The following is a 24,892-nucleotide window of genomic DNA, read 5'->3' on the forward strand; positions in this document are numbered from 1 at the left end:
GTCTGGAAGCAGACTTTTCAGCAGAAAAGTCTTTTCAGTCCTTATAGGCCAGGACAGAGTGGCATGACATATTTAAAGTGAAGTAAAAATTTTTATCCTAAAATAGCATATCCATGTTTGAAGATATCCTTCAAACATGAAGGAGAAATACCTTCCCAGACAAACAAAAGCTGAGGGATTTCATCAGACCTGTCTTGTAAGAAATGCTGAAGGGAGTTCTTCAGGCTGAAAGGAAACGATGTTAATGAACAATAAGATAATCATCTGAAGGTACACAACTCACTGGTAATGGTATGTACACTAACAAATACGGAATATCATAACACTGAAATTGTTGTGTATAAACTACTCATATCTTGAGTAGAAAGGCTAAAAGACTATCAAAAATATAACTACAACAACTTTTCTAGACATAATAAGCTATAAATAGAAACAAGAAGTTAAAAAGTGGGGGGTGGGTGTGGTTTGAAGTTAAAGTATAGAGTTTTTCTCTTTGTTCGTTAATTTTTTTTTTTGCTATCAGTGTTGTCATCAGTTTAAAATAACATGTTACAAGATGATATTTGCAAGCCTCATGGTAACCTCAAATCAAAAAGCCTATAACAGTGCACAAAGAAATAAAAAGCAAGAAATTTAAACATACCACCAGAGAAAAGCACCCTTCACAAAAAGGCAAGCAGGCAAGAAGGAAGAGAAGACCACAAAACAAGCAGAAAACAGGTAACAAAGTGGCAGTAGTAAATCCTTACTTATCAATAATAATATTGAATGTAAATGAACTAAACTCTCCAATCAAAACACAGAGTGGCTAAATGGATTTAAAAAAAAAAAAAAAAAGCCCCAGCGATCAGCTGCCTACAAGGTGCACATTTTACCTATAAAGACACCTAAAGACTGAAAATAAAGGGATGGAAAAAGATATTCCATGCAAATGGAAACCAAAAAGAACAGGTTATTTATATTAGATAAAATTGATTTTGAGACAAAAACCATAAAAAGAGAGACAAAGAAGGTCATTATATATTGATAAATGGTCAATTCAGCAAAAGGATATAACATTATAAATAATATATGCACCTAAAACTGGAGCACCCAGATATATAGAGCAAATATTATCAGAGCTACAGAGAGATACACCTCAATACAATTGTAGCTGGATAATTCACCCCACATTCAGCAAAGGATAGATAATCTAGAAAAATTAACTCAAAAATTGGATTTAATCAGTATAGACCAATGGATTCAATAGAACATTTTATCTAGTGGCAGCAGAATATACATTCTTGTCCTCAGCACACAGATTATTCTCAAGGATAGACCATATGTTAGGTCACAAAACAAGTCTTGAACATTCAAAAAAACTGAAATCATTTCCAGTATCTTCTCTGGCCACATGGAATAAACCTAGAAATCAATAACAGAGAAACTTTGGAAACTATTCAAACACATGGAAATCAAACAGTATGCTTCCAAATGACCAGTGGGTCAATGAAGAAGTAAGGAAATTTTTTAATTTCTTGAAACAAATGAAAATGGAAACAAAACATACTAAAATCTATTGCAGCAAAAGCAATACTGAAGGAAGTTTATAGCAATAAGGGCCTACATCACAAAAGTGGAACAACTTCAGATAAACAGCCTAATGATGCATCTTAAGGAACTAGAAAAGCAAGAGCAAACTAAACCCAAAATTAATAGAAGAAAAGAAATAATAAAGATCAGAGCAGAAATAAATGAAATTGAAATGAAGAAAATACAAAATATCAATGAAACAAAAAGTTGTTTTGTGAAAAGATAAAATGGACAAACCTTTGGCCAGATTAAGAGAAAAAGAAGACTCAAATAAAACTGTAGATGAAAAAGGAGACTTATAACTGATACTGCAAAAATTGAAGGATCATTAGAGATTAGTATGAGCAAGTATATGCCAATAAATTGGAAAACATTGAAGAAATGGATGAATTCCTAGACGCATAGAGCCTACCAGGACTGATCCAAGAAGAAATCCAAAACCTGAATAGACCAATAACAAGTAACAAGATCGAAGCTGTAATAAAAAGACTCCCAGCAAAGAAAAGCCCAGGACCCGATGACTTCACTGCTGAATTTTGCCAAATATTTAAAGAGGAACTAATACCTGTCCTACTCAAACTGTTCCAAAAAATAGAGGAGGAAAGAATATTTCCAAATTCATTTTATGAGATCAGTATTACTCTGATAACAAAACCAGACAAAGATACCTCAAAAAAGGAAAACTACAGACCAGTATCTCTAATGCATATTGATGCAAAAATATTCAATAAAATACTAGCAAACTGAATTCAACAACATATTAAAAAGATAAGTCATCATGTCCAAGTGCGATTTATCCCAGGATGTAATAAGGATGGGTTAGCGTATGTAAATCAATCAAGGTGATACCTTATATCAGCAGAATGACAAAAACCATATGATCATTTCAATTGATGCTGAAAAAGCATTTGATAAAGTTCAGTATCCCTTTGTGATTAAAAAAAAAAACTCTAAAAAAACTGGGTATAGATGGAATATACCTCAACACACTAAAAGTCATGTTATGACAGACCCACAGCTAGTATCATACCTGAAAGCCTCCTTTAAGATCTGGAAAAAGGCAGGGATGCCCACTTTCACCACTGTTTTTCAGTGTAGTACTGGAAGACCTAGCTAGAGCAATCAGACAAGAGAATGAAATAAAGGGCATCTAAATTGGAAAGGAAGAATTCAGATTATCATCAGATGATATTATTTTATATTTGGAAAAACCTAAAGAAAAGAAAATACAGAACTGATATATTCAGTAAAGTTGCAGGATACAGATCAACATACAAAAATCAGTAGCATTTCTATATGCCAACAGCAAACAAACTGAAGAAAAAATCAGGAAAGTAATCCCATTTACAATAGCCACAAATAAAAGGAAATACCGAAGAATAAAAATAATCAAAGAAGTGAAAGATTTCTACAATGAAAACTATGAAATAACGGTATGAGATATCAAAGAGGACACAAAATTTGAAAGATATTCCATGTTCATGGAATAGAAGAGTCAGTATTGATAAAATGTCTATACTTCCCAAAGTAGTTTGCCAATTCAATTTAATCCCTATCAAAATACCAATGATATTCTTCACAGAAGTAGAAAAAAAAAATTCTAAAATTTATATGGGATCCCAAAACACTCAGAATAGCCAAAGCTGTCCTGAGAAAAAAGAAAAAACTGGAGAACTCATAGTACCTGACTTCAAATTATACTACAGAGCTATAGTTACCAAAACTCATGGTATTAGCGTAAAAACAGACACATAGACCAATGTAACAGAATAGAGAAGCCAGAAATAAATCCATACATCTGCAGTGAACTTACTTTTGACAAAGGTGCCAAGAACATACACTGGAGAAAGGACACTCTCCTTCAATAAATGGTGCTAGGAAAACTGGTTTTCCATATGCAGAAGAATGAAACTTGACTTCTATCTCTGGCCATATACAAAAATCAAATCAAAACAGATTAAAGACTTAAATCTAAGACCCCAAACTATGAAACTACTAAAATATTGGAGAAACTCCAAAACACTGGTCTATGCAAAGATTTCTTGAATAATATCCCAAAAGCATAGGCAACCAAAGCAAAAATAGACAAATGAGATCACATCAAGTTAAAAATTTCCTGCACAGCAAAGGAAACAATCAACAAAGTGAAGAGATGACCCACAGAGTGGTAGAAAATATCTGCAAATTACCTGTCTGACAATGGACTAATAACCAGAATATATAAGGAGCTCAGACAACTCAATAGGAAAAAAAATCTAATAATCTGATTTTAAAATGGGCAAAAAATCTGAATAGACATTTCTCAAAAGAAGACATACAAATGGCAAACAAGTTTATGAAAAGGTGCTCAACATCACTGATCATCAGAGAAATGCTAATCAAAACTACAGTAAGATATCATCTCACCCCAGTTATAATGGCTTTTATCCAAAAGACAGGCAATAATGAACGCTGATGAGGATGTGGAGAGAAAGAAACCCTTGTACACTGTTGGTGGGAATGTAAATTAGTACAGCAAGTACAGAGTGCCTCAAAAATGGAACTATCATATGATCTAGCAGTCCCAGTGCTAGATGTATGCCCAAAAGAAAGGAAATCAGTATATCGAAGAGATATCTGCACTCCCATGTTTATTGCAGCACTGTTCACAACAGCCAAAATTTGGAATCAACCTAAATATCTATCAGCAGATGAATGGATGAAGAAAATCTGGTACATACACACCATGAAGTACTATTCGGCCATAAAAAAGAATGAAATCCTATCATTTGCAACAACCTGGATGGAACTGGAGGACATTATGTTAAGAGAAGCCAGGCACAGAAAGACAAACTTGGTATGTTCTCACTCATTTGTGGGAGCCAAAAACAAAGAATTAAACTTGTGGAGATAGAGAGTAGATTGATGGATACCAGATGGGAAGGGTAGTATGGAGGGTGTGGGGGAAAGTGGGTATGGTTAATGGGTACAAAAGTATAGTTAGAGTGATAGAATGGATAAGATCTAGCATGGAAAAGATCTAGCATTTGATAGCATAACAGGGTGACTACAGTCAATAACTTAATGTACATTTAAAAATAAGTAAAAGAGTATAATTGGAATGTTTGTACACAAAGAAATGATAAATGTTTCAGGTGATGGATATTCCATTTACCCTGATGTGATTGTTACACATTGTATGCCTGTATCTACATATCTTATGTCCCCATAAATATATACAAGTACTGTGTACCCATAAAAATAAAAAAAAATAAGATTTTTTTAAAGAATAGAAGAAAGAATTCAGTATTGTACTACTAATAAAGGACATCTGACTACCTTGCCTTAACTCGAGTCAACTTGAGTAGAGGTTGAGCCCCCTCATCTGAAAATTTAAAATTCAAAATGATCCAGAGTCTAATACATTTTGAGCACTGATGTGATACTCAAAGGACATGCTCATTGGAGCATTTTTTATTTTGGATTTTCATATTAGGAATGTTCAACCAGTAAGTATAAGGCATATATCCCAAAATCTGAAAAAACACAAAATCTGAAATACTTTTAGTCCCAAGCACTTTGGAAAAGGGATACACAACCTGTATTGTGAAAAAATGGATTCATGTTTTATTAATGTGATGCATTTTTAATAAAGGTTGATTTCTCTACCTCTATTATCAACAATTGTTGTTTGCTTAAGGAATGCAAATTAATCTTAACGTCAGCCTGACTAAAGTAATTTTAGGAAGAAAACCTACTGAAAATAAAATGCATCATTCTAAAGTAAAGCATGATTTGTTGGTTGACTTGCCCTAAGAACTGAGAATGTGTTAGCCAGCAACCTTAAGATTACTTAAGACTCAGACTAGCACTACTGACAGCAGAGTTGACAGTGTTGTAAGAGCACATAGTAGAGGGATCACATCCCGCCTGCATTATGCAGGATTTGTACAGTCACCTGACATGCCTTATGTATTGTTGGTTCAGTTCTAAAAATGTGTTTACTGTCTACTTTTTGTAAGATAAAATAATAAATACTGTGTGGAATTCATAGACGAATGACAAGTTCTTGGCCCTCAGGAAACTTTAGCCCTGTCTAAATCCCACAGAAGTTAATATTGCAAATGGCCATCTCTAGTGACCACTTTCTTTCCCAGGTCTCTTATGCTAATTGAATTTTCAGATGATAACAGCTGGGAAGTACAGTTTTTGAAAGACAATCAGGATCCATGAACACTTGGATAGATTGGAATGACAGACTGGGTTTAAGAACATAGACTTTGACAAATCATCGTAAGTACAGGGCTAGGGTAGGGGACTAGAATATTACAGCAGCATGTATTTTAAAAGTAAGAATATGTAAATGAAGTATGAATCAGCTGCAAAAGAGCTATATTGTATTAACTCAAAGGGTTCAAAGGGGGAGGTTCAACTATTTTTTTTTTTCATTTCTGTATAGCACTCTAAAAATGATACAGAAAAGTGGCAGTTTGAGAAGAGAAGGATCTGTATAGTGAAGGGTCTTGAAACTAAGTTACAACCTGGGAGTACTAGCTAGACGATTGCCATGCAGAAATCTCAGGAGGGAGCCTGTTAACCATCTTTAGATATATGAAGAGCTGTTATGTGAAAGAGGAATTAATGTGACTTGCTTTTTAAAGGCCTCAGATAAGAGTTAAGGTCAGTGAATATGTTAGAGGTATGCAGATTTGACCTCAACACAGGAAAGTGTTTCCTAACAGTCATCTGACCAAGGAAGTAGAACGTTCTCCAGTGTGTGACGTTTCTTAGGCTCAGACTAAAAATTACTCACCTCTTGAAGTATTTTGGTGGTTGGACGGACTGTTGTTCCTTCCAACTTTGAGATGCCATGATTCTAAGAGTTGTCAAGATTCTTCTTTCTTCATCCCTCCTCCTCTCTGCAACTTAGTCTCTCTGCTTTCTCTTTAAATACAAAAAAAAAGAAACTAGGTAAAAATATACATATGTAATTTACCATCTTTACCATTTTTAGGGGTATCATTCAGTGGTAATAAATACATTTATATTATTCATTTGTCTCTTTCATTATCCCCTTCCAGACTTTGGTTTTCTCTTGACCTATGTCTTTGAAATCCTTTAGGATTTATGCCATATCAAGATCTATAGATTTTTCGATTACTTTCCTCTCCTTAATTACCTGAGGCAATCCAGAATGTTCTTTATCTTCAGATTTCAGGAATCAGTTTTTCTTGTTCTTTGATGAGCAGTCATTTTTTTTTTGTTTGTTTAGTTTTGTTTTTGAGACGGAGTCTCGCTCTGTCGTCCAGGCTGGAGTGCTGTGGTGGGATCTCAGCTCACTGCAAGCTCCGCCTCCCGGGTTTATGCCATTCTCCTGCCTCAGCCTCCTGAGTAGCTCGGACTACAGGCGCCCGCCACCTCGTCCGGCTAGTTTTTTGTATTTTTTAGTAGAGACGGGGTTTCACCATGTTAGCCAGGATGGTCTTGATCTCCTGACCTTGTGATCTGCCCGTCTCGGCCTCCCAAAGTGCTGGGATTACAGGCTTGAGCCACCGTGCCCGGCCAGTAATTTGTTTTAAAAGCATAAAGGAACAGAATCTCAACTGCACTCAGCGAGGACTGCGGGTACAATTAAGGCATATGTGACCTTTAGCAACTAGTATTTTTGAGCTAAAAGATGAAAAGTAGGGCATGAAGACTATTCTCTTGACCAGAGGTTGGCAGATTATTTCAGTAAAGAACCAGATAGTAAATATTTTAGTCTTTGAGAACCTCGTAGTCTCTTTCACAGCTACTTAGCTCTGCCAATTGTAGCATGAAAGCAGCACAGAGGAATGCATATGGCTGAACTCCAGTAAACTGTGTTTATACAAAAACAGGTGGTTGACCAGATTTGCCCTTTGGGTTATAGTTTGCTACAATTTTAGGTTAGGCCCTACAGAGGCTGTTCCCTTTAAATCTGGAGTTCTTCACAGATAGATGATTGTTAAGAGTTGCTTATGCCTGAAATAAGATATGGCTGCTTAAGACACACGATTTCCTGATTGAAGATGAGCTTTCATCAGTCTGTTTCCTATTTCCATATAACTATAATGCATCACAGTTGATTACAGTATATTTTTAACATATCTAGGAAGAAGTGGTGAAGTTGACTGAGAAATGCCTTAATAATGTCATTGAGAGCCCAGGATTGAATGCCATGAGAGTTCCTCCTGACTTCAAGAGTAACATTTTGAAGGCTCAAGTAGAAGCAGTGCATAAGGTAAGCTGCCTTTGATAGACAGCCCTGGTGAAGTGAAAAGAGTGTGGGATGTAGAGAGTCGCCTTCCCCAACTCTAAATTCTTTTTTTTTTTTTTTTTTTTTTTTGAGACGGAGTCTCGCTCTGTTGCCCAGGCTGGAGTGCAGTGGCCGGATCTTAGCTCACTGCAAGCCCCGCCTCCCAGGTTTACACCATTCTCCTGCCTCAGCCTCCCATGTAGCTGGGACTACAGGTGCCCGCCACCTCGCCCAACTAGTTTTTTGTATTTTTTAGTGGAGACGGAGTTTCACTGTGTTAGCCAGGATGGTCTCAGTCTCCTGACCTCGTGATCCGCCCGTCTCGGCCTCCCAAAGTGCTGGGATTACAGGCTTGAGCCACCGCGCCCGGCCCCCAACTCTAAATTCTAATCAAACTAGTTTAAGGGCGCAGTCAGGGGGTTAAAAAATAAGAGTAAAGATGCTCAGGGGGATATGAAGGCTAAAAAAGCCAAATTTGTATAGAAGTGAGCCTTCAATTTTTGCCACTTGGATAGCCAGAAAGCCTTGTGATTTTTAAAGGCTTATTTCAGTATTAAATCTATGATTCTAGGTCTGTCTTTATCCGTTCACTATTCCCCACAACCCATCTGCCCTCAATTTGGCAATATGTTTATGTAATTAGCAAAAAGAGTGAGGTACAAGCTGAAGAGTTGGCTGTGACATGGTGAAGGATGGAGTGAGTAGGGACCAACTCCCGTGAGGGATGCGGCAGCCTTGCTCTCAAAATCAGCTTTTCCTTGGCTCTCCGTGACTTTCAAACTTACATTCTGTCCTAAAACCAGGACAGAAGCCTGCCTCACTAACTCAGTTGTCAACTAGGATTTCAAATTCACCTGTTATTGAGAAGATGCACTTTACCCATCCTGTCCTCAGGTACAAGCCTTGAAGAGACCTGAGTGGACTTTAGGAATACTGTTCATGTTCTTTATCCATTTTCTCCCCAGAATATAAATATAAAACATTTACATATAAAATAAATATAAAATATAACAGTATTGACTCTAGAATCTTATTTCTATTCTACCACTTACTAGCTTTGTGACTTGAGCAAGTTAGTTAATTTCTGTGAACCTCAGTTTAATTTTGTATAAAATAGGATAATGGTAGTACCTACCTTAAGGTGGGTTGTAAAGGTGAAATAAGATAATTAAAGGCCATGGAATAGTGCCTGGCACATAATGAGCATTTAGAAAGTGTTGACCCTCGATAGTTATAGTAGCGGTAGTAGTAATAGTTATCATTTGCTATGGTCTGAATGGTTGCATCACCCCTCAAAATTTTGTATGTTGAAACCTAATCCCCAAAGCCATGGTATTAACACATGGGGCCTTTGGCAGAGCCCCCAAGAGTGGGCTTAGTGCTCTTATAAAAGAGGCTGGAGGGAACTTGTTTAACCCTTCAGTCATGTGAGGATGCAGTGAGAAGGCGCCGTCTGTGAGGAATGGACCCTCACCAGACACTAAATCTGCCAGTGCCATAATCTTTGGTTTCTCAGCCCCCTAAACTGCAAGGAATAAATATTTGTTATTTATAGGCCACCCAGGTTATGTTGTTTTGTTAGAGCAGCTTGAATGGACTAAGAAATCATTACCTTATATTTCAGTTATCATTTTGGATCTTTCTTGACTTGAAGAAGAGAGAAATAACATGAGTTGCCTAAAGTAAAGGGATTTGATTTTACAGTGAAAAGACCTTCTCATGAAGAGAAATCCAGGACCAAATACCTTCACTGTGAAATCTACTAAACATTTATAGAAGAAATATTAGCAGTTCTACACAAAGTTCTCCAAAAAGAGGAAGGAACACTTCCCAGTTCATTTTATGAGACTAGTGTCACCCCAATAGCAAAAAATGACAAGAAACCACAGACCAGTACTCCTCATGAACATTAACTTAAAAGTTCTTAACAAAATATACTCAACAGTTTATAAGTAGGATCATACATCATGACCAAGTATGGTTTATCTTAGGGAAAATGTTGGTTTGTCATTCAAAACCCAAGATAGTTCACCATATTAAAAAATACATAAAATTGTCTCAATTTACATAGAAAAGGCATTTCACAAAATTCAACAACTGTTCATGATAAAAACTCTCAGCAAACTGGCAAGAGAATGGAACTCCTACAGCTTGATAAAGAGCATTTAAGAACAAAATCTAGGCCGGGCGCGGTGGCTCAAGCCTGTAATCCCAGCACTTTGGGAGGCCGAGGCGGGCGGATCATGAGGTCAGGAGATCGAGACCATCCTGGCTAACACGGTGAAACCCCGTCTCTACTAAAAAAATACAAAAAACTAGCCGGGCGAGGTGGCGGGCGCCTGTAGTCCCAGCTACTCGGGAGGCTGAGGCAGGAGAATGGCGTAAACCCGGGAGGCGGAGTTTGCAGTGAGCTGAGATCTGGCCACTGCACTCCAGCCTGGGTGACAGAGCGAGACTCCTTCTCAAAAAAAAAAAAAAAAAATCTACAACATCATAATTAATGATGAAAGGCATGTCCACTGAAATAGCTAAAATTAAACACTGACCATCCCTGTGTTGGTGATGAGGGAGCTCCTGTGGTGCACATATGTTGCTGGTAAGAACATAAAATGGTATAAACACTTTAAAAGAGTTTGGCAATGCATTAAACATACACATGTCATCTAACCCAGCAATTACATTCTTAGATATTTGTCCAAGAGAAATCAAAACTCAGGTTAACACAGATGTTAGTACATGAATGTTCCTAGCAGCTTTATACGAAATACTTAAAAACTGGAAAAAAATCCAAATGTTCATCGAAAACAGATAATTGTGATGTATCTATACAATGAAATGTCTCTCTGAATAAAAAGGAATGAATTAGTGTTGTTGTATACAACAACATGAGTGAATCTCAAAGACATCTTCATGCTGCTCTAAAGAAGCAGACGCAAAGGATAGGTACTGTGATTCCAATTGTATGAAACTATATAAAGTATAGATCATCATTTACCTCGAATAAGGGTTTTTTTCATGGGATTATGTGGGAAACCTCAAGGGAATATTGAGGTGGGGAGTAGGGGAGATAGTGGAAATGTTATGTTGGTTAAACCCTTGTATACCATTAAAAAAAAAATTATTGAACTGTACTTTAAAAAAAAAAAAATGGGTGCATTATTGATGCCACCTGTGGTGGCTCATGCCTCTAACCCCACCACTTTGGGAGGCCGCGCAGGTGGATCACTTGACATCAGGAGTTCGAGACCAGCCTGACCAACATGGTGAAACCCTATCTCTACTAAAAATACAAAAATTAGCCAGGTGTGGTGGTGCACACGTGTAATCCCAGCTACTCGGGAGGCTGAGGCAGGAGAATCGCTTGAACCTGGGAGGCAGAGGTTGCAGTGAGCTGAGATTGCACCACTGCACTCTAGCCTGGGGGACAGAGTGAGACTCTATCTCTAAAAAAATAAAACGTGGGTGCATTATTGAGAACCATCTAGTAAGATCATATGAATTTGTATATAAAATAAAAAATGAATCTTTGATTATTAATTTAGGTATGGGGTAGGCTTGTACTAGGTGCACTGCTGATATTTCCATAGATAAGGTATGATTACCTCTAATTTTAATTGCAGCAAACTGAAGTTTCTATTTTTACCAGAAAGAAATGTAAATTTGTTACTGTAGTATCCTCAACAAAGATTTACTTTTCTTTAATATTTCATTTTCTTAGGTTACAAAAGAAGATAGCTTATTAAGTCATAAAAATGCCAATGTTCAGGATGCTGCCACAAACAGGTACAGTTCTGGATAGACTGAATTAAATTGATGTTCTTATCTACCTTTTTTGTCTTTTTTTTCTTCTCAGTCTATCATCACATGGTTTCAGGATGTCTGTCTGAAAGATAGCTTGAATTCACTCTATTGTATCCGTTACAGACCACTTAGTACCTAGTTTTATATTTGAAGATGTTCCTGATTAGTCTCCCAACATTCCCATTTATGTTCAACTGATTCAAACCAACAGAGCAGAGACCATCTTAAAGATATGTATAATCTTTTCAGTTACCTGGTAAGGAGTGTCTGTTATTCTCTTACAGTAAACTTTGGTGTCATCCTGTTATCACAATGGCCTTGTTTTTATCAGCTTACTTGCCATGGGTTCTCACAGTAGCTGAGTAACTTTCTTTGCTACTCCCTCCAAGTCTCTTCTGCCCTTCTTCTCTTTAATTAGTATTTTGCCATTTATTTGTCTTGTTAGGCTTTTATTCCATGTTTTATGGCAATTGATTTTCTTCACCACTGTGAATCTAATGTTCTGTGCTTGATGCTAAAAAATATTGATCAAATAAATGCTGTTTCTTATTATTCAAAACGTAGTCAGTCAAGGGTTTTATGATCAATCATACTCAGTTCCAGATACCGTAATCAACATAGCACTGCACATAGCATGCATAGTATATAGCACTTTATATAATAGTTAGTACTCAACAAAAGTACTAATTGGTCATCAGGGTAAAGTTAGAATTAAAACTTGACCTTGTAACTAATTCTAAGTACCAGGCACAGTGTCTCAGACCTGTAATCCCAGCACTTTCAGATGTCAAGGCTGGAGGATCACTTGAGGCCAGCAGTTTGAGATTGGCCTGGGCAACATAGTGAGACCCTGTCTCTACAATTAAAAATAAAAAATTAGCTGAGCATGGTAATCCCTGCTGTAGTCCTAGTGACTCAGGAGACCTAAGAGGGACAATTTCATGAGCCCGGGAGTTTGAGGCTGCAGTGAGCTATGATCGCACCACTGCGCTTCATTCTGAGTGACAAGAGTGAGACCTTTTTTAAAAAAAAAAAAAAAAAAAAAAAAAAAAGGCCAGGCACAGTGGCTCACGCCTGTAATCCCAACACTTTGGGAGGCTGAGGCGGCTGGTCCACCTGAGGTCAGGAGTTCGAGACCAGCCTGACCAATATGGTGAAACCCTGTCTCTACTAAAAAATACAGAAATTAGCTGGGCATGGTATAATCCCAGCTACTGGGGAGGCCAAGATAGGAGAATCCCTTGAACCCAGGAGGTGGAGGTTGCAGTGAGCCGAGATCGTGCCACTGCACTCCAGCCTGGGCAACAGAGCGAGACTCTGTCTCAGAAAAAAAAAAAAAAGTAAAGAAAATTCTAATAACAACTGTTCATACTAACATTTCTAGTACTATTGTTATTATTGAAGTTTTTCAGAATAACCTTGTCAAAATTTTTTGTTTGCCAGGAGAAGGGTAATGGGGACAGGACTGCCCCGTATTCATCAGAAGTTTCATTGAACTCTTGAAGCTGGAAAGAGCCTAAAACATACCCCAACTTTCTTCCAGATTTATATATTTTTTTTTTTTTTTTTTTGAGATGGTGTCTCACTCTGTCGCCCAGGCTGGAGTGCAGTGGCCGGACCTCAGCTCACTGCAAGCTCCGCCTCCCGCGTTTACGCCATTCTCCTGCCTCAGCCTCCCGAGTAGCTGGGACTACAGGCGCCTGCCACCTCACCCGGCTAGTTTTTTTTGTATTTTTTAGTAGAGACGGGGTTTCACCGTGTTAGCCAGGATGATCTCGATCTCCTGACCTCGTGATCCGCCCGCCTCGGCCTCCCAAAGTGCTGGGATTACAGGCTTGAGCCTCCGCGCCCGGCCCAGATTTATATTTCTAATGGCTGTTCATATTTTGAATAATCTATTTTTCCCCTAGGATTTCAAATGCATCCTTTGAAATATGCTAGGTTCTTATATAAACATGGGTCTATTTCAGGATGTTTTCCTTCTCTGTTAATCTATTTTTCCCCATGCCATACCACACTGTTTTGTTTTACTGTACCTCCTTTTTAAAAATGCAGTATTTCAGGCATACAGACACTATGGAGAAGTATATAATTCATACCTGTATACCAAATATCAAGCTATGTCACATCTTAACATTTTACCATAGTAGATTTAGATCATTTTTCATTTTGTACTGACATAATTCACATACCACAAAATTCATTCTTTAAAAATACACAACTCAGTAATTTTACAAAATTGTGCAATTATTACCACTATAATAAATTCTAGATCATTGAGAATGTTCTAGAAACACCATAGGTCTAGAAACTCCTTACCCTTTCCAGACCTTAGGTAAGGTAGAAACCTGCATACTCACTCGGATGAGTATTATAGTGAGTATGAAGGTTTCTACCTTACCTAAGGTCTAGAAACACCATTAGCAGTCACCCCACATTCTGCTTCTTCCCCAGCACCTGGCAACCACTAATCTACTTTCTGTCTCTGTGGATTTACCTACTCTGGACAGTTTATGTCAAGGGAATTATACAATACGTGTCCTTTTGTCCCTGGCTTCTTACATCCAATGTAGTATTTTCCAGGTTTGTCCATATTGTAGCATATATTGGTACTTTATCCCTCCGTATGGCTAAATAATATTCCATTGTATAGATATACCACATTTACTTATCCATATATCAGTTGGACATTTGAGTTGTTTCCACTCTTTGGCTATTATGAATAAAGCTAGAAATGAATATTTGCATACAAATATTTTTTGTAGATACACTTTCAGTTCTCCTTAGTATGTACCTAGGAGTAACACCATTTCTCCTCAGTCATATGGTAACTCTATATTTAACTTTCTTAAGAACTGCCAAATGTCTTCCAAAATGGCTGTAACATTTTTCATTCTTACCAGCAATGTATGAGGATTCCAACTTCTCCATGTCATTGACGATGCTTATTATTCTCCTTGTTTGTTATACTCATCCTAGTGAGTATGAAGTGCGTCTCATTGTGGTTTGATTTGCAAATGCCTCAGGACTAATGATGTTGAACATCCTTTCGTGTATATGTCTTCTTTGGAGAAATGTCTATTAAGATCATTTATTTTTGTAGTAACAACTTCATTGATAAATTTGATTCAAATAACACGATTTATCCATTTACAGTGTGCAATTCAGTAGTTTTTAGTACATTTAGTACATTCTGTATTTAGTACAGATACATGAACCGCCACCAGTAACATTTCAGAATATTTTCACCACCTCAAAAAGAAATCCCCTACTCTTTAATTGTAACTCCATCTATCCTGCACTGCCTTTACCCTAATCCTGAGGAAGCACTCTTCTACTTTGTCTCTATAGATTTACCTATATGGACATTTCATATAAATGATATTCTGTAATATGAGGTCTTTTGTGTCTGGCTTTCACTTAGCATAATGTTTCCAGGGTCATCCATACTGTACTATTATATATCAGGACTTTATTTCCTTTTATGGCTGTATAATATTTCATCGTATGGATATACCACATTTTGTTTATTTATTCATCTGTTGATAGACATTTAGATTGTTTCCACCTTTTGACTGTTATGAATATTGCAGCTATGAATAGTCATGTACAATTTTTTGTTTGAATAGTTTTTCAGTTACACATTTAGAGTAGAATTCCTGAGTCGTGGTAATTCTATTTTTAACCTTTAAGGAACTGCCAAACTGTTTTCTACAACCACTGCACCATTTTCTATTTCTCCCAGTAATGAGTGAAGGTTTTTATTTCTTTACACTCTCATGGTATTTCACTGTACTTTTTTTTTTTTTTTTTTTTGAGACAGGGTCTTGCTGTGTCACCCAGGTTGGAGTGCAGTGGCATGAGCACAACTCACTGCAGCCTCAAACTTAGGCTCAAATGATCCTCCCACTTCATCTTTTTTAGTAGCAGGGGCTACAGGCACACGCCACCATGCTCGGCTAAGTTTTTTTTTATTTTTAGGAGAGACAAGGTGTCACTGTGTTGCCCAGGCTGGTCTTTGAACTCCTGAGCTCAAGCGATCCTCCCATCCCAGCCTTCCAAAATGCTGGAATTACAGGTGGTAGCCACCACACCCAGGCTTAGTGTACTTTTGATTTGCATTTCTCTAATGATTAAGAATGTTGGGGATCTTTTTTATACTTTATGTTCTAGGGTATATGTGCACAAAGTGCAGGTTTGTTACATATGTATACATGTGCCATGTTGGTGTGCTGCACCCATTAACTCATCATTTATATTAGGTATATCTCCTAATGCTATCCCTCCCCCCTCCCTCCACCCCACAACAGGCCCTGGTGTGTGATGTTCCCCTTCCTGTGTCCAAGTGATCTCATTGTTCAATTCCCACCTATGAGTGAGAACATGCAGTATTTGGTTTTCTGTTCTTGTGATAGTTTGCTGAGAATGATGGTTTCCAGCTGCATCCATGTCCCTACAAAGGACATGAACTCATCCACTTTTATGGCTGCGTAGTATTCTCTGGTGTATATGTGCCACATTTTCTTAATCCAGTCTGTCATTGATGGACATTTGGGTTGGTTCCAAGTCTTTGCTATTGTGAGTAGTGCTGCAATAAACGTACGTGTGCATGTGTCTTTATAGCAGCATGATTTACAATCCTTTGGGTATATAGCCAGTAATGGATGGCTGGGTCAAATGGTACTTCTAGATCCTTGAGGAATTGCCACACTGTCTTCCACAATGGTTGAACTAGTTTACACTCCCACCAACAGTGTAAAAGTGTTCCAATTTCTCCACATCCTCTCCAGCATGTGTTGTTTCCTGATTTTTTAATGATCACCATTCTAACTAGTGTGAGATGGTATCTCATTGTGGTTTTGATTTGCATTTCTCTGATGGCGAGTGATGATGAGCATTTTGTCATGTGTCTGTTGGCTGTATGAATGTCTTCTTTTGAGAAGTGTCTGCTCATTTCCTTTGCCCACTTTTTGATGGAGTTGTTTTTTTCTTGCAAATTTGAGTTCTTTGTAGGTTCTGGATATTAGACCTTTGTCAGATGAGTAGATTGCAAAAGTTTTCTCCCATTCTGTAGGTTGCCTGTTCACTCTGATGGTAGTTTCTTTTGCTGTGCAGAAGCTCTTTAGTTTAATTAGATCCCATTTGTCAATTTTGGCATTTGTTGCCGTTGCTTTTGGTGTTTTAGGCATGAAGTTGCCTAGGTTTTCTTCAAGGGTTTTTATGGTTTTAGATCTAACATTTAAGTCTCTAATCCATCTTGAATGAATTTTTGTATAAGGTGTAAGGAAGGGATCCAGTTTCAGCTTTCTACTTACGGCTAGCCAGTTTTCCCAGCACCATTTGTTAATTGGGAATCCTTTCCTCATTTCTTGTTTTTGTTAGGGTTATCAAAGATCAGATGGCTGTAGATGTGTGGTATTATTTCTGAAGGCTCTGTTCTGTTCCATTGGTCTGTATCTCTGTTTTGGTACCAGTACCATGCTGTTTTGGTTACTGTAGCCTTGTAGTATAGAAAAAATTGACACCCTAACATCACAATTGAAAGAACTAGAGAAGCAAGAGCAAACACATTCAAAAGCTAGCAGAAGGCAAGAAATAACTAAGATCAGAGCAGAACTGAAGGAGATAGAGACACAAAAAAACCCTTCAAAAAAATCAATGAATCCAGAAGCTGGTTTTTTGAAAAGATCAACAAAATTGACCACTAGCAAGACTATAAAGAAGAGAGAAGAATCAAATAGACGCAATAAAAAATGATAAAGGGGATATCACCGCTGACTCCAAAGAAATACAGACTACCGTCAGAGAATACTATAAATACCTCTCCGCAAATAAACTAGAAAACCTAGAGGAAATGGATAAATTCCTGGACACATACACTCCCCCAAGACTAAACCAGGAAGAAGCTGAATCCCTGAATAGACCAATAGCAGGCTCTGAAATTGAGGCAATAATTAATAGCCTACCCACCAAAAAAAGTCCAGGACCAGACGGATTCACAGCCGAATTCTATCAGAGGTATAAGGAGGAGCTGGGTACCATTCCTTCTGAAACGATTCCAATCAACAGAAAAAGAGGGAATCCTTCCTAACTCATTTTATGAGGCCAACATCATCCTGATATCAAAGCCTGGCAGAGACACCACAAAAAAAAAGAAAATTTTAGACCAATATCCCTGATGAACATCGATGCAAAAATCCTCAATAAAATACTGGCAAACCGAATCCAGCAGCACATCAAAAAGCTTATCCACCACGATCAAGTGGGCTTCATCCCTGGGATGCAAGGCTGGTTCAACATTCACAAATCAATAAATGTAATCCAGCATATAAACAGAACCAAAGACAAAAACCACATGATTATCTCAATAGATGCAGAAAAGGCCTTTGACAAAATTCAACAGCCCTTCATGCAAAAACTCTTAATAAATTTGGTATTGATGGAACATATCTCAAAATAGTAAGAGCTATTTATGACAAACCCACAGTCAATATCATACTGAATGGGCAAAAACTGGAAGCATTCCCCTTAAAAACTGGCACAAGGATGCCCTCTCTCACCACTCCTATTCAACATAGTGTTGGAAGTTCTGGCTAGGGCAATCAGGCAAGAGAAAGAAATCAAGGGTATCCAGTTAGGAAAAGAAGAAGTCAAATTGTCCCTGTTTGGAGATGACATGATTGTATATTTAGAAAACCCCATCATCTCAGCCCAAAATCTCCTTAAGCTGATAAGCAACTTCAGCAAAGTCTCAGGATACAAAATTAATGTGCAAAAATCACAAGCATTTCTATACACCAGTAACAGACAAGCAGAGAGCCAATTCAGGAATGAACTTCCATTCACAATTGCTTCAAAGAGAATAAAATACCTAGGAATCCAACTTACAAGGGATGTAAAGGACCTCTTCAAGGAGAACTACAAACCACTGCTCAGTGAAATCAAAGAGGACACAAACAAATGGAAGAACATACCATGCTCATGGATAGGAAGAATCAATATCGTGAAAATGGCCATACTGCCCAAGGTAATTTATAGATTCAATGCCATCCCCATCAAGCTACCAATGAGTTTCTTCACAGAATTGGAAAAAAACTGCTTTAAAGTTCATATGGAACCAAAAAAGAGCCCGCATTGCCAAGACAATCCTAAGTCATAAGGACAAAGCCGGAGGCGTCGCGCTGCCTGACTGAAAACTGTGGGGGTCTTTCATGTGTTTGTTGGCCGTTCGTATAGCTTCTTTGGAGAAATGTCTATTCAAGTCCTTTGCCCATTTTTTAATTTTATCTTTATTTTCTTATTTTTTAGAGACATTATTGCTTAATCACCCAGGCTGGAATGCAGTGGCACAATCATAGGTCACTGTAACCTTGAACTCCTGGGCTTAAGCGATCCTCCTGCCTCAGCCCTCTGAGTAGCTAGGATTACAGGCACACACCACCATGCCCAGCTAATTTTAAAAAACACATACTTTTTAGAGATAGGGTCTCACTAAGTTATCTAGACTCATCTCAAGCTCCTAGCCTCAGGCAATCCTCTTACCTTGGCCCTGCAAGGTGCTGGGATTATAGGTTTGACCTATTGTGCCTGCCCACCCCATTTCTTTTTCTTTTCTTTTTTTTTTTTTTCGAATCCCATGATAGATTACCCATTTTTAAATTGGGTTTATTTTATTGTTGAGTTGTAGGAGTCCTTGATTGAATATCAATTCCTGATACTAGACTCTTACCAGATATATGATTTTGAAATATTTTCTCCCATTCTGTGGATTGTCTTTTCACTTTCTTAGTGATGCTTTTTGATGGATAAAAATTCTTTTTTTTGATGAAGTCGAATGTATCTACTTTTCTTAGGTTGCTTGTGCTTTTGGTGTTTTATATAAGCAACCATTGCCAAATTCAAGATCATAATGATGTACTCCTATATATATATAATTTTTTAACAGTTGCATAGCTTTGGCTAGAACTTCCAGTATTAGGAAACTTATATTTAGATCTTCCATCTATTTTCAGTTAATTTTTTCAGCTGGACATGGTGGCTCATGCCTATAATCCAGGCTGAGGTGGGAGTATTGTTTGAGCCCAGGAGTTCGAGACCAGCCTGGGCAACATAGCAAGACCCCGCCTCTACAATTTTTTTTTTTTCAACTAGCCAAGCATGGTGGTGCATACTTGTAGTTCTAGCTACTTGGGAGGACTGCTTGAGCCAGGAGGTTGAGGATGCAGTGAGTTGCATTCATACCACTGTACTCCAGCCTGGGTGACAGAGCAAGACCCTGTCTCAAAAAAAAAAAAAAAAAAAAAAAAAAAAAAATTGTATATGCTGTGAGGTAGGGGTCCAAGTTCATTCTTTTGGTTGTGCATAAACAGGTGTCTCTATCCTAGATTCTGGCAGTCCTATCAATCAATTGGTCGTTTCCTTCTGGTCCTGGACTCTGAGTTCTATTCCATTGATCTATATGTCTGTCCTTATGCCAGTGCCATGCTGTTTTGATTACTGTAGCTTTGTAGTAAGTTTTGAATTAGGATGTGTGAGTCTTCCAACTTTGTTTTTTTCCCCCAAGATTCTTTTGACAATTAAGGATCTCTTGCCATTTTGTATAAATTTTAGAACCAGCTTTTCCCTTTATGCAAAACAGGCTGCTGGGATTTTAATAGGCATTGTATTGAACCTATAGATTGCTTTGGTTAGTACTGTAATTTTAACAGTATTAAGTCTTCAGATACATGATGTAGGATGTCTTTCCATTTATTTAGGTGTTCTTTAATTTCAGTGGTGTTTTGTAGTTTTCAGTGTACAAGTCTTTTGCCTCCTTGGTTAAATTGTTTCCTAGGTATTTACATCTTTTATGCTGTTGTAATGTTAATTTTGTTTTCAAATTGTTCACTGCCAGTGTTTAGAAATGTGACCAATTTTTGTGTATTTATCTTGTATTCTGCAACTCTGCTGAGTTTATTAGATCTAATAGGTTTTTTTTTTCTGCTTTTTTTTTTTAAAGACGAAGTCTTGCTCTTGTTGCCCAGGCTGGAGTGCAATTTCAGCACGATTTCAGTTCACTGCAACCTCTGCTTTCTGGGTTCAAGCGATTCTCCTGCCTCAGCCTCCCTAGTTGCTATGATTACAGGCCCCCACCAGCATGCCCAGCTAATTTTTGTATTTTTAGTAGAGACAGGATTTCACCATGTTGGCCAGGCTGGTCTCGAACTCCTGACCCCAGGTGATCTGCCTGCCTCAGCCTCCTAAAGTGCTGGGATTACAAGCGTGAGCCACCACACCCAGCCAGTTTTTTCTGCATTCTATAAGATTTTCTATATACATGATTATGGCATCTGTGAATAGTGATAGTTTTACTTCCTTATTTCCAGTTAGGAAGTTTTTATTTCTTTTTCTTACCTGATTGCTTTGGCTAGAACTTGCAATACAGTGTTGAATAGAAGAGACAAAAACTGGCATTCTTATTTTATTCCTGAAAGGGATACAGGGAAAGCTTTCAGTCCTTCACCATTGAGTGTTTTGTGTGTGTTTTTCATATATGCCCTTTACCATACTGTGGAAATTCCCTTCTGTTCTGTTTGTTTTTATCATGAAAAAGTGTTGCATTTTTGTCTTAAGCTTTTTCTGCATCAATTGAGATACTTATGTGTGGGATTTTTTCCTTCATTCTGTTAATGTGATGTGGTTTTCTGATACTGAACCACTCTTGCACTTCTAGAACAAATCCTACTCGGTCATGTTAATATAAGCTTTTTAATATTCTTCTGGAAGCAGTTTGATAGCATTTTTAAAGGACTTTTGCATATGTACTTATAAGGGATATTGGCCTGTAGGTTTGTCCAACTCCTGGTGTCAAGCAGTCCTCCTACCTCAGCCCTCCTCCCAAATTGCTGGGGATTATAGCTGTGAGCCAGCATGCCTGGCTGGTTTGTAATTTTCTTACATTGTCTTTATTTGACTTTGGTGACAGGGTAATAATGTTGGCCTCATAGAATGATTTAGAAAGTGTTCCCTCTTCTTCTGTGTTTTGGAAGAGATTGAGAAAGACTATTGTTAGTTCTTTAAATGTTTGGTAGAGTTCACCAGTGAAGCTATGGTCTTGGGCTTTTCGTTGTTGGAAAGTTTTTGATTACTGATTCAATCTCTTTGCTTATTATGTCTGTTCAGATTTTCCATTTCGTCTTGAGTCAGTTTTGGTAATTTGTTTTCAGGAATGTTTGCATTTCAGCTAGGTGATTTAATTTACTGGAATAAATTGCTCATAGTATTTTCTTCAAATCCTTTTTGTTTTTTACTGAGAGGCTCCGCTATTTTTAATTTCTGATATTAGTTGAATCTTTTTTCTTCCTCATAAGTCCAGCTAAATATTTGTCAGTGTTGTTGATCTTTCAGTGAACTAACTTTTGGATTTAAGTTTTTCTTAATAGACATCTACAGAACTCTCCACCCAAAAACAACAATATACATTCCTCTCATCACCACATGGCACATACTCTAAAGTCGATTACATAATCGAACATACAGTATTCCTCAACAAATGCAGAAGAACTGAAATCAGAGCAGCCACTCTCAGAACACAGCACAATCAAATTTGGAAATCAAGACCAAGAAATTCTCTCAAAACCATACAGTTACATGGAAATGAAATAACCTGCTCCTGAATGACTTTTGGGTATATGATAAAAATAAGGCAGAAGTCAAGAAGTTATTTGTAGCTAGTGAGAACAAAGATATGACATACCAGAATCCCTGGGACACAGCTAAGGCAGTGTTAAGAGGGAAATTTAGGTTGGGCGCGGTGGCTCATGCCTGTAATCCCAGCACTTTGGGAGGCCGAGACGGGCGGATCACGAGGTCAGGAGATCAAGACCATCCTGGCTAACATGGTGAAACCCCGTCTCTACTAAAACACACAAAAAAATTAGCTGGGTGTGGTGGCGGGCACCTGTAGTTCCAGCTACTTGGGAGGCTGAGGCAGGAGAATGGCGTGAACCTGGGAAGCGGAGCTTGCAGTGAGCCGAAATCGCGCCACTGCACTCCAGCCTGGGCGACAGGGCAAGACTCTGTCTCAAAAAAAAAAAAGAGGGAAATTTATAGCACTAAATGCCCACATCAAAAAGTTAGAAAGATCTCAATTTTAGTAACCTAATATCACAACTAAAAGAACTGGAGAACCAAGAGAAAACCAACCCCCCTAACAGAAGATAACCAAACTAACAGAAGATAAGAAAAAAACCAAGTTAGACCTGAACCGAAGGAGATCAAGACACACACACACACACACACACACACACACACACACACACACACACACAAAACATTGAAAAGATAAATGAGGCTGGGTGTGGTGACTCATGCCTGTAATCCTAGCACTGTGGAAGGTGGAGGTGGATGGATCACTTGAGACCAGGCATTCAAGACCAGCCTGACCAACATGGTGAAAGCCCATCTCTACTAAAAATACAAAAATTAGCGGGGCGGGGTGGCACACGCCTGTTATCCCAGCTACTTTGAATGCTGAGGTTCAAGAATAACTTGAACCTGGGAGGTGGAGGTTGCAGTGAGCCGAGATTGCACCATCGCACTCCAGCCTGGGAAACAGTGAGACTCTGTCTCAAAAAAAAAAATCCAAAAAACCACAAAAGATCAATGAATACAGGAGTTGTTTCTTTTTTGGAAAAAAATAATAAAACAGACCATGAGGTAGACTAATAAGAGAGAGGATCTAAATAAACACAATCAAAAACAACAAAGGAGATATTACTACTGACTCCACAGAAATACACCTAACTATCAGAGAAGATTGCAAATACCTCTATGCCCATAAAACTAGAAAATCTAGAAGAAATTAATAAATTCCTGGACACACACACTCTCTCAAGGCAGCCAGGAAGAAATTGAATCCTGAACAGACCAATAATGAGCTCCAAAATTGAATCAGTAGTAAACAGCCTACCAAACAAAAAAAGCCCAGGATTAGACGGATTCACAGTTGAATTCTACCAGATATGCAAAGAAGAGCTGGTACCATTACTGCTGAAACACTTTCAAAAAATTGAGGAGGAGAGACTCCTCCATAACTCATTCTATGAAGGCAGCATCATCTTGATATGAACACCTGGCAATGACACGACAAAAAATGAAAACTTCAGGCCAGTATTCTTGATGAACATCAATGCAAAAATACTCAACAAAATACTGGCAAACTGAATCCAGCAGCACATCAAAAAGCTTATCCACCACAGTCAAATAGGCTATATCCCTGGGATGCAAGGTTGGTTCAGCGTATGCAAATCAATAAATGTGATTCATCACATAAACAGAACTAAAGACAAAAACCACATGATTATCGCAATAGATGCACAAAAGGGTATTGATAAAACTCAACACTGCTTCAGGTTAAAAACTCAATAAAATAAGTATTCAAGGAACATATCTCAAAATAATAAAAGCCATCTCTGACAAACCCACAGCCAACATCATACTGGATGGGCAAAAGCTGGAAGCATTCCCCTTGAGAACTGGCACAAGAAAAGATACCCTGTCTCACCACTCCTGTTAACATAGTATTGGAAGGCCTACCCAGAGCAATCAGGCAAGAGAAAGAAAGAAGGGGAATCCAAATAGGAAGCGAGGAAGTCAAACTACCCCTGTTTGCAGATGACATGATTCTATATCTAGAAAACCCCATAGTCTTGGCCTGAAAGCTCCTTAAGCTGGTAAACAAGTTCATCAAAGTCTCAGGATACAAAATCACTGTTCAAAAATCACTAGCATTCCTATTCATCAATAGTAGTCAAGCCGAGAGCCAAATCCGGAATGCGTCCTATTCACAGTTGTCATAAAAAAATAAAATACCTAGGATTTTCTTGGTTTCCAGGGAGGCGAAGGATCTCTACAAGGAGAGCTACAAAGCACTGCTTAACGAAGTCAGAGATGATACAGACTAATGGAAAAACATTTCATGCCCATGGGTAGGAAGAATCAATATCATTAAAATGGTCATATTGCCCAAAGTAATTTATAGATTCAATGATATTTCTGTTAAACTACTGATAACATTCTTCACAGAACTTGAAGAAACTATTTTAAAATTCATATGGAACCAAAAAAGAGCCCAAATAGCCAAGGCAATCCTAAACAAAAAGAGATAGCTGGAGGCATTATGCTACCTGACTTCAGACTATACTCTAGGGCTACAGTAACCAAAACAGCATGGTACTGGTATAAAAACTGACACATAGACCAGTGGAACAGAATGGAGCCCAG

At 38.0% G+C, this 24,892-nt stretch overlaps 1 protein-coding gene across 1 annotated transcript in view; it reads left to right on the forward strand.

Annotated features, from left to right (window-relative positions):
• Positions 1 to 24,892, forward strand: part of EPB41L5 (erythrocyte membrane protein band 4.1 like 5) — a 174,884-nt gene that overhangs the window by 128,779 nt on the left and 21,213 nt on the right. Inside the window, exons 19-20 of the mRNA XM_030916732.1 lie at positions 7,685 to 7,813; positions 11,547 to 11,611. Of these exons, the coding sequence (XP_030772592.1) occupies positions 7,685 to 7,813; positions 11,547 to 11,611 (194 nt within the window). The remainder of the gene's footprint in view (positions 1 to 7,684; positions 7,814 to 11,546; positions 11,612 to 24,892) is intronic.

Source organism: Rhinopithecus roxellana, chromosome 14, assembly GCF_007565055.1.
Source record: "Rhinopithecus roxellana isolate Shanxi Qingling chromosome 14, ASM756505v1, whole genome shotgun sequence".
NCBI lineage: Eukaryota > Metazoa > Chordata > Mammalia > Primates > Cercopithecidae > Rhinopithecus > Rhinopithecus roxellana.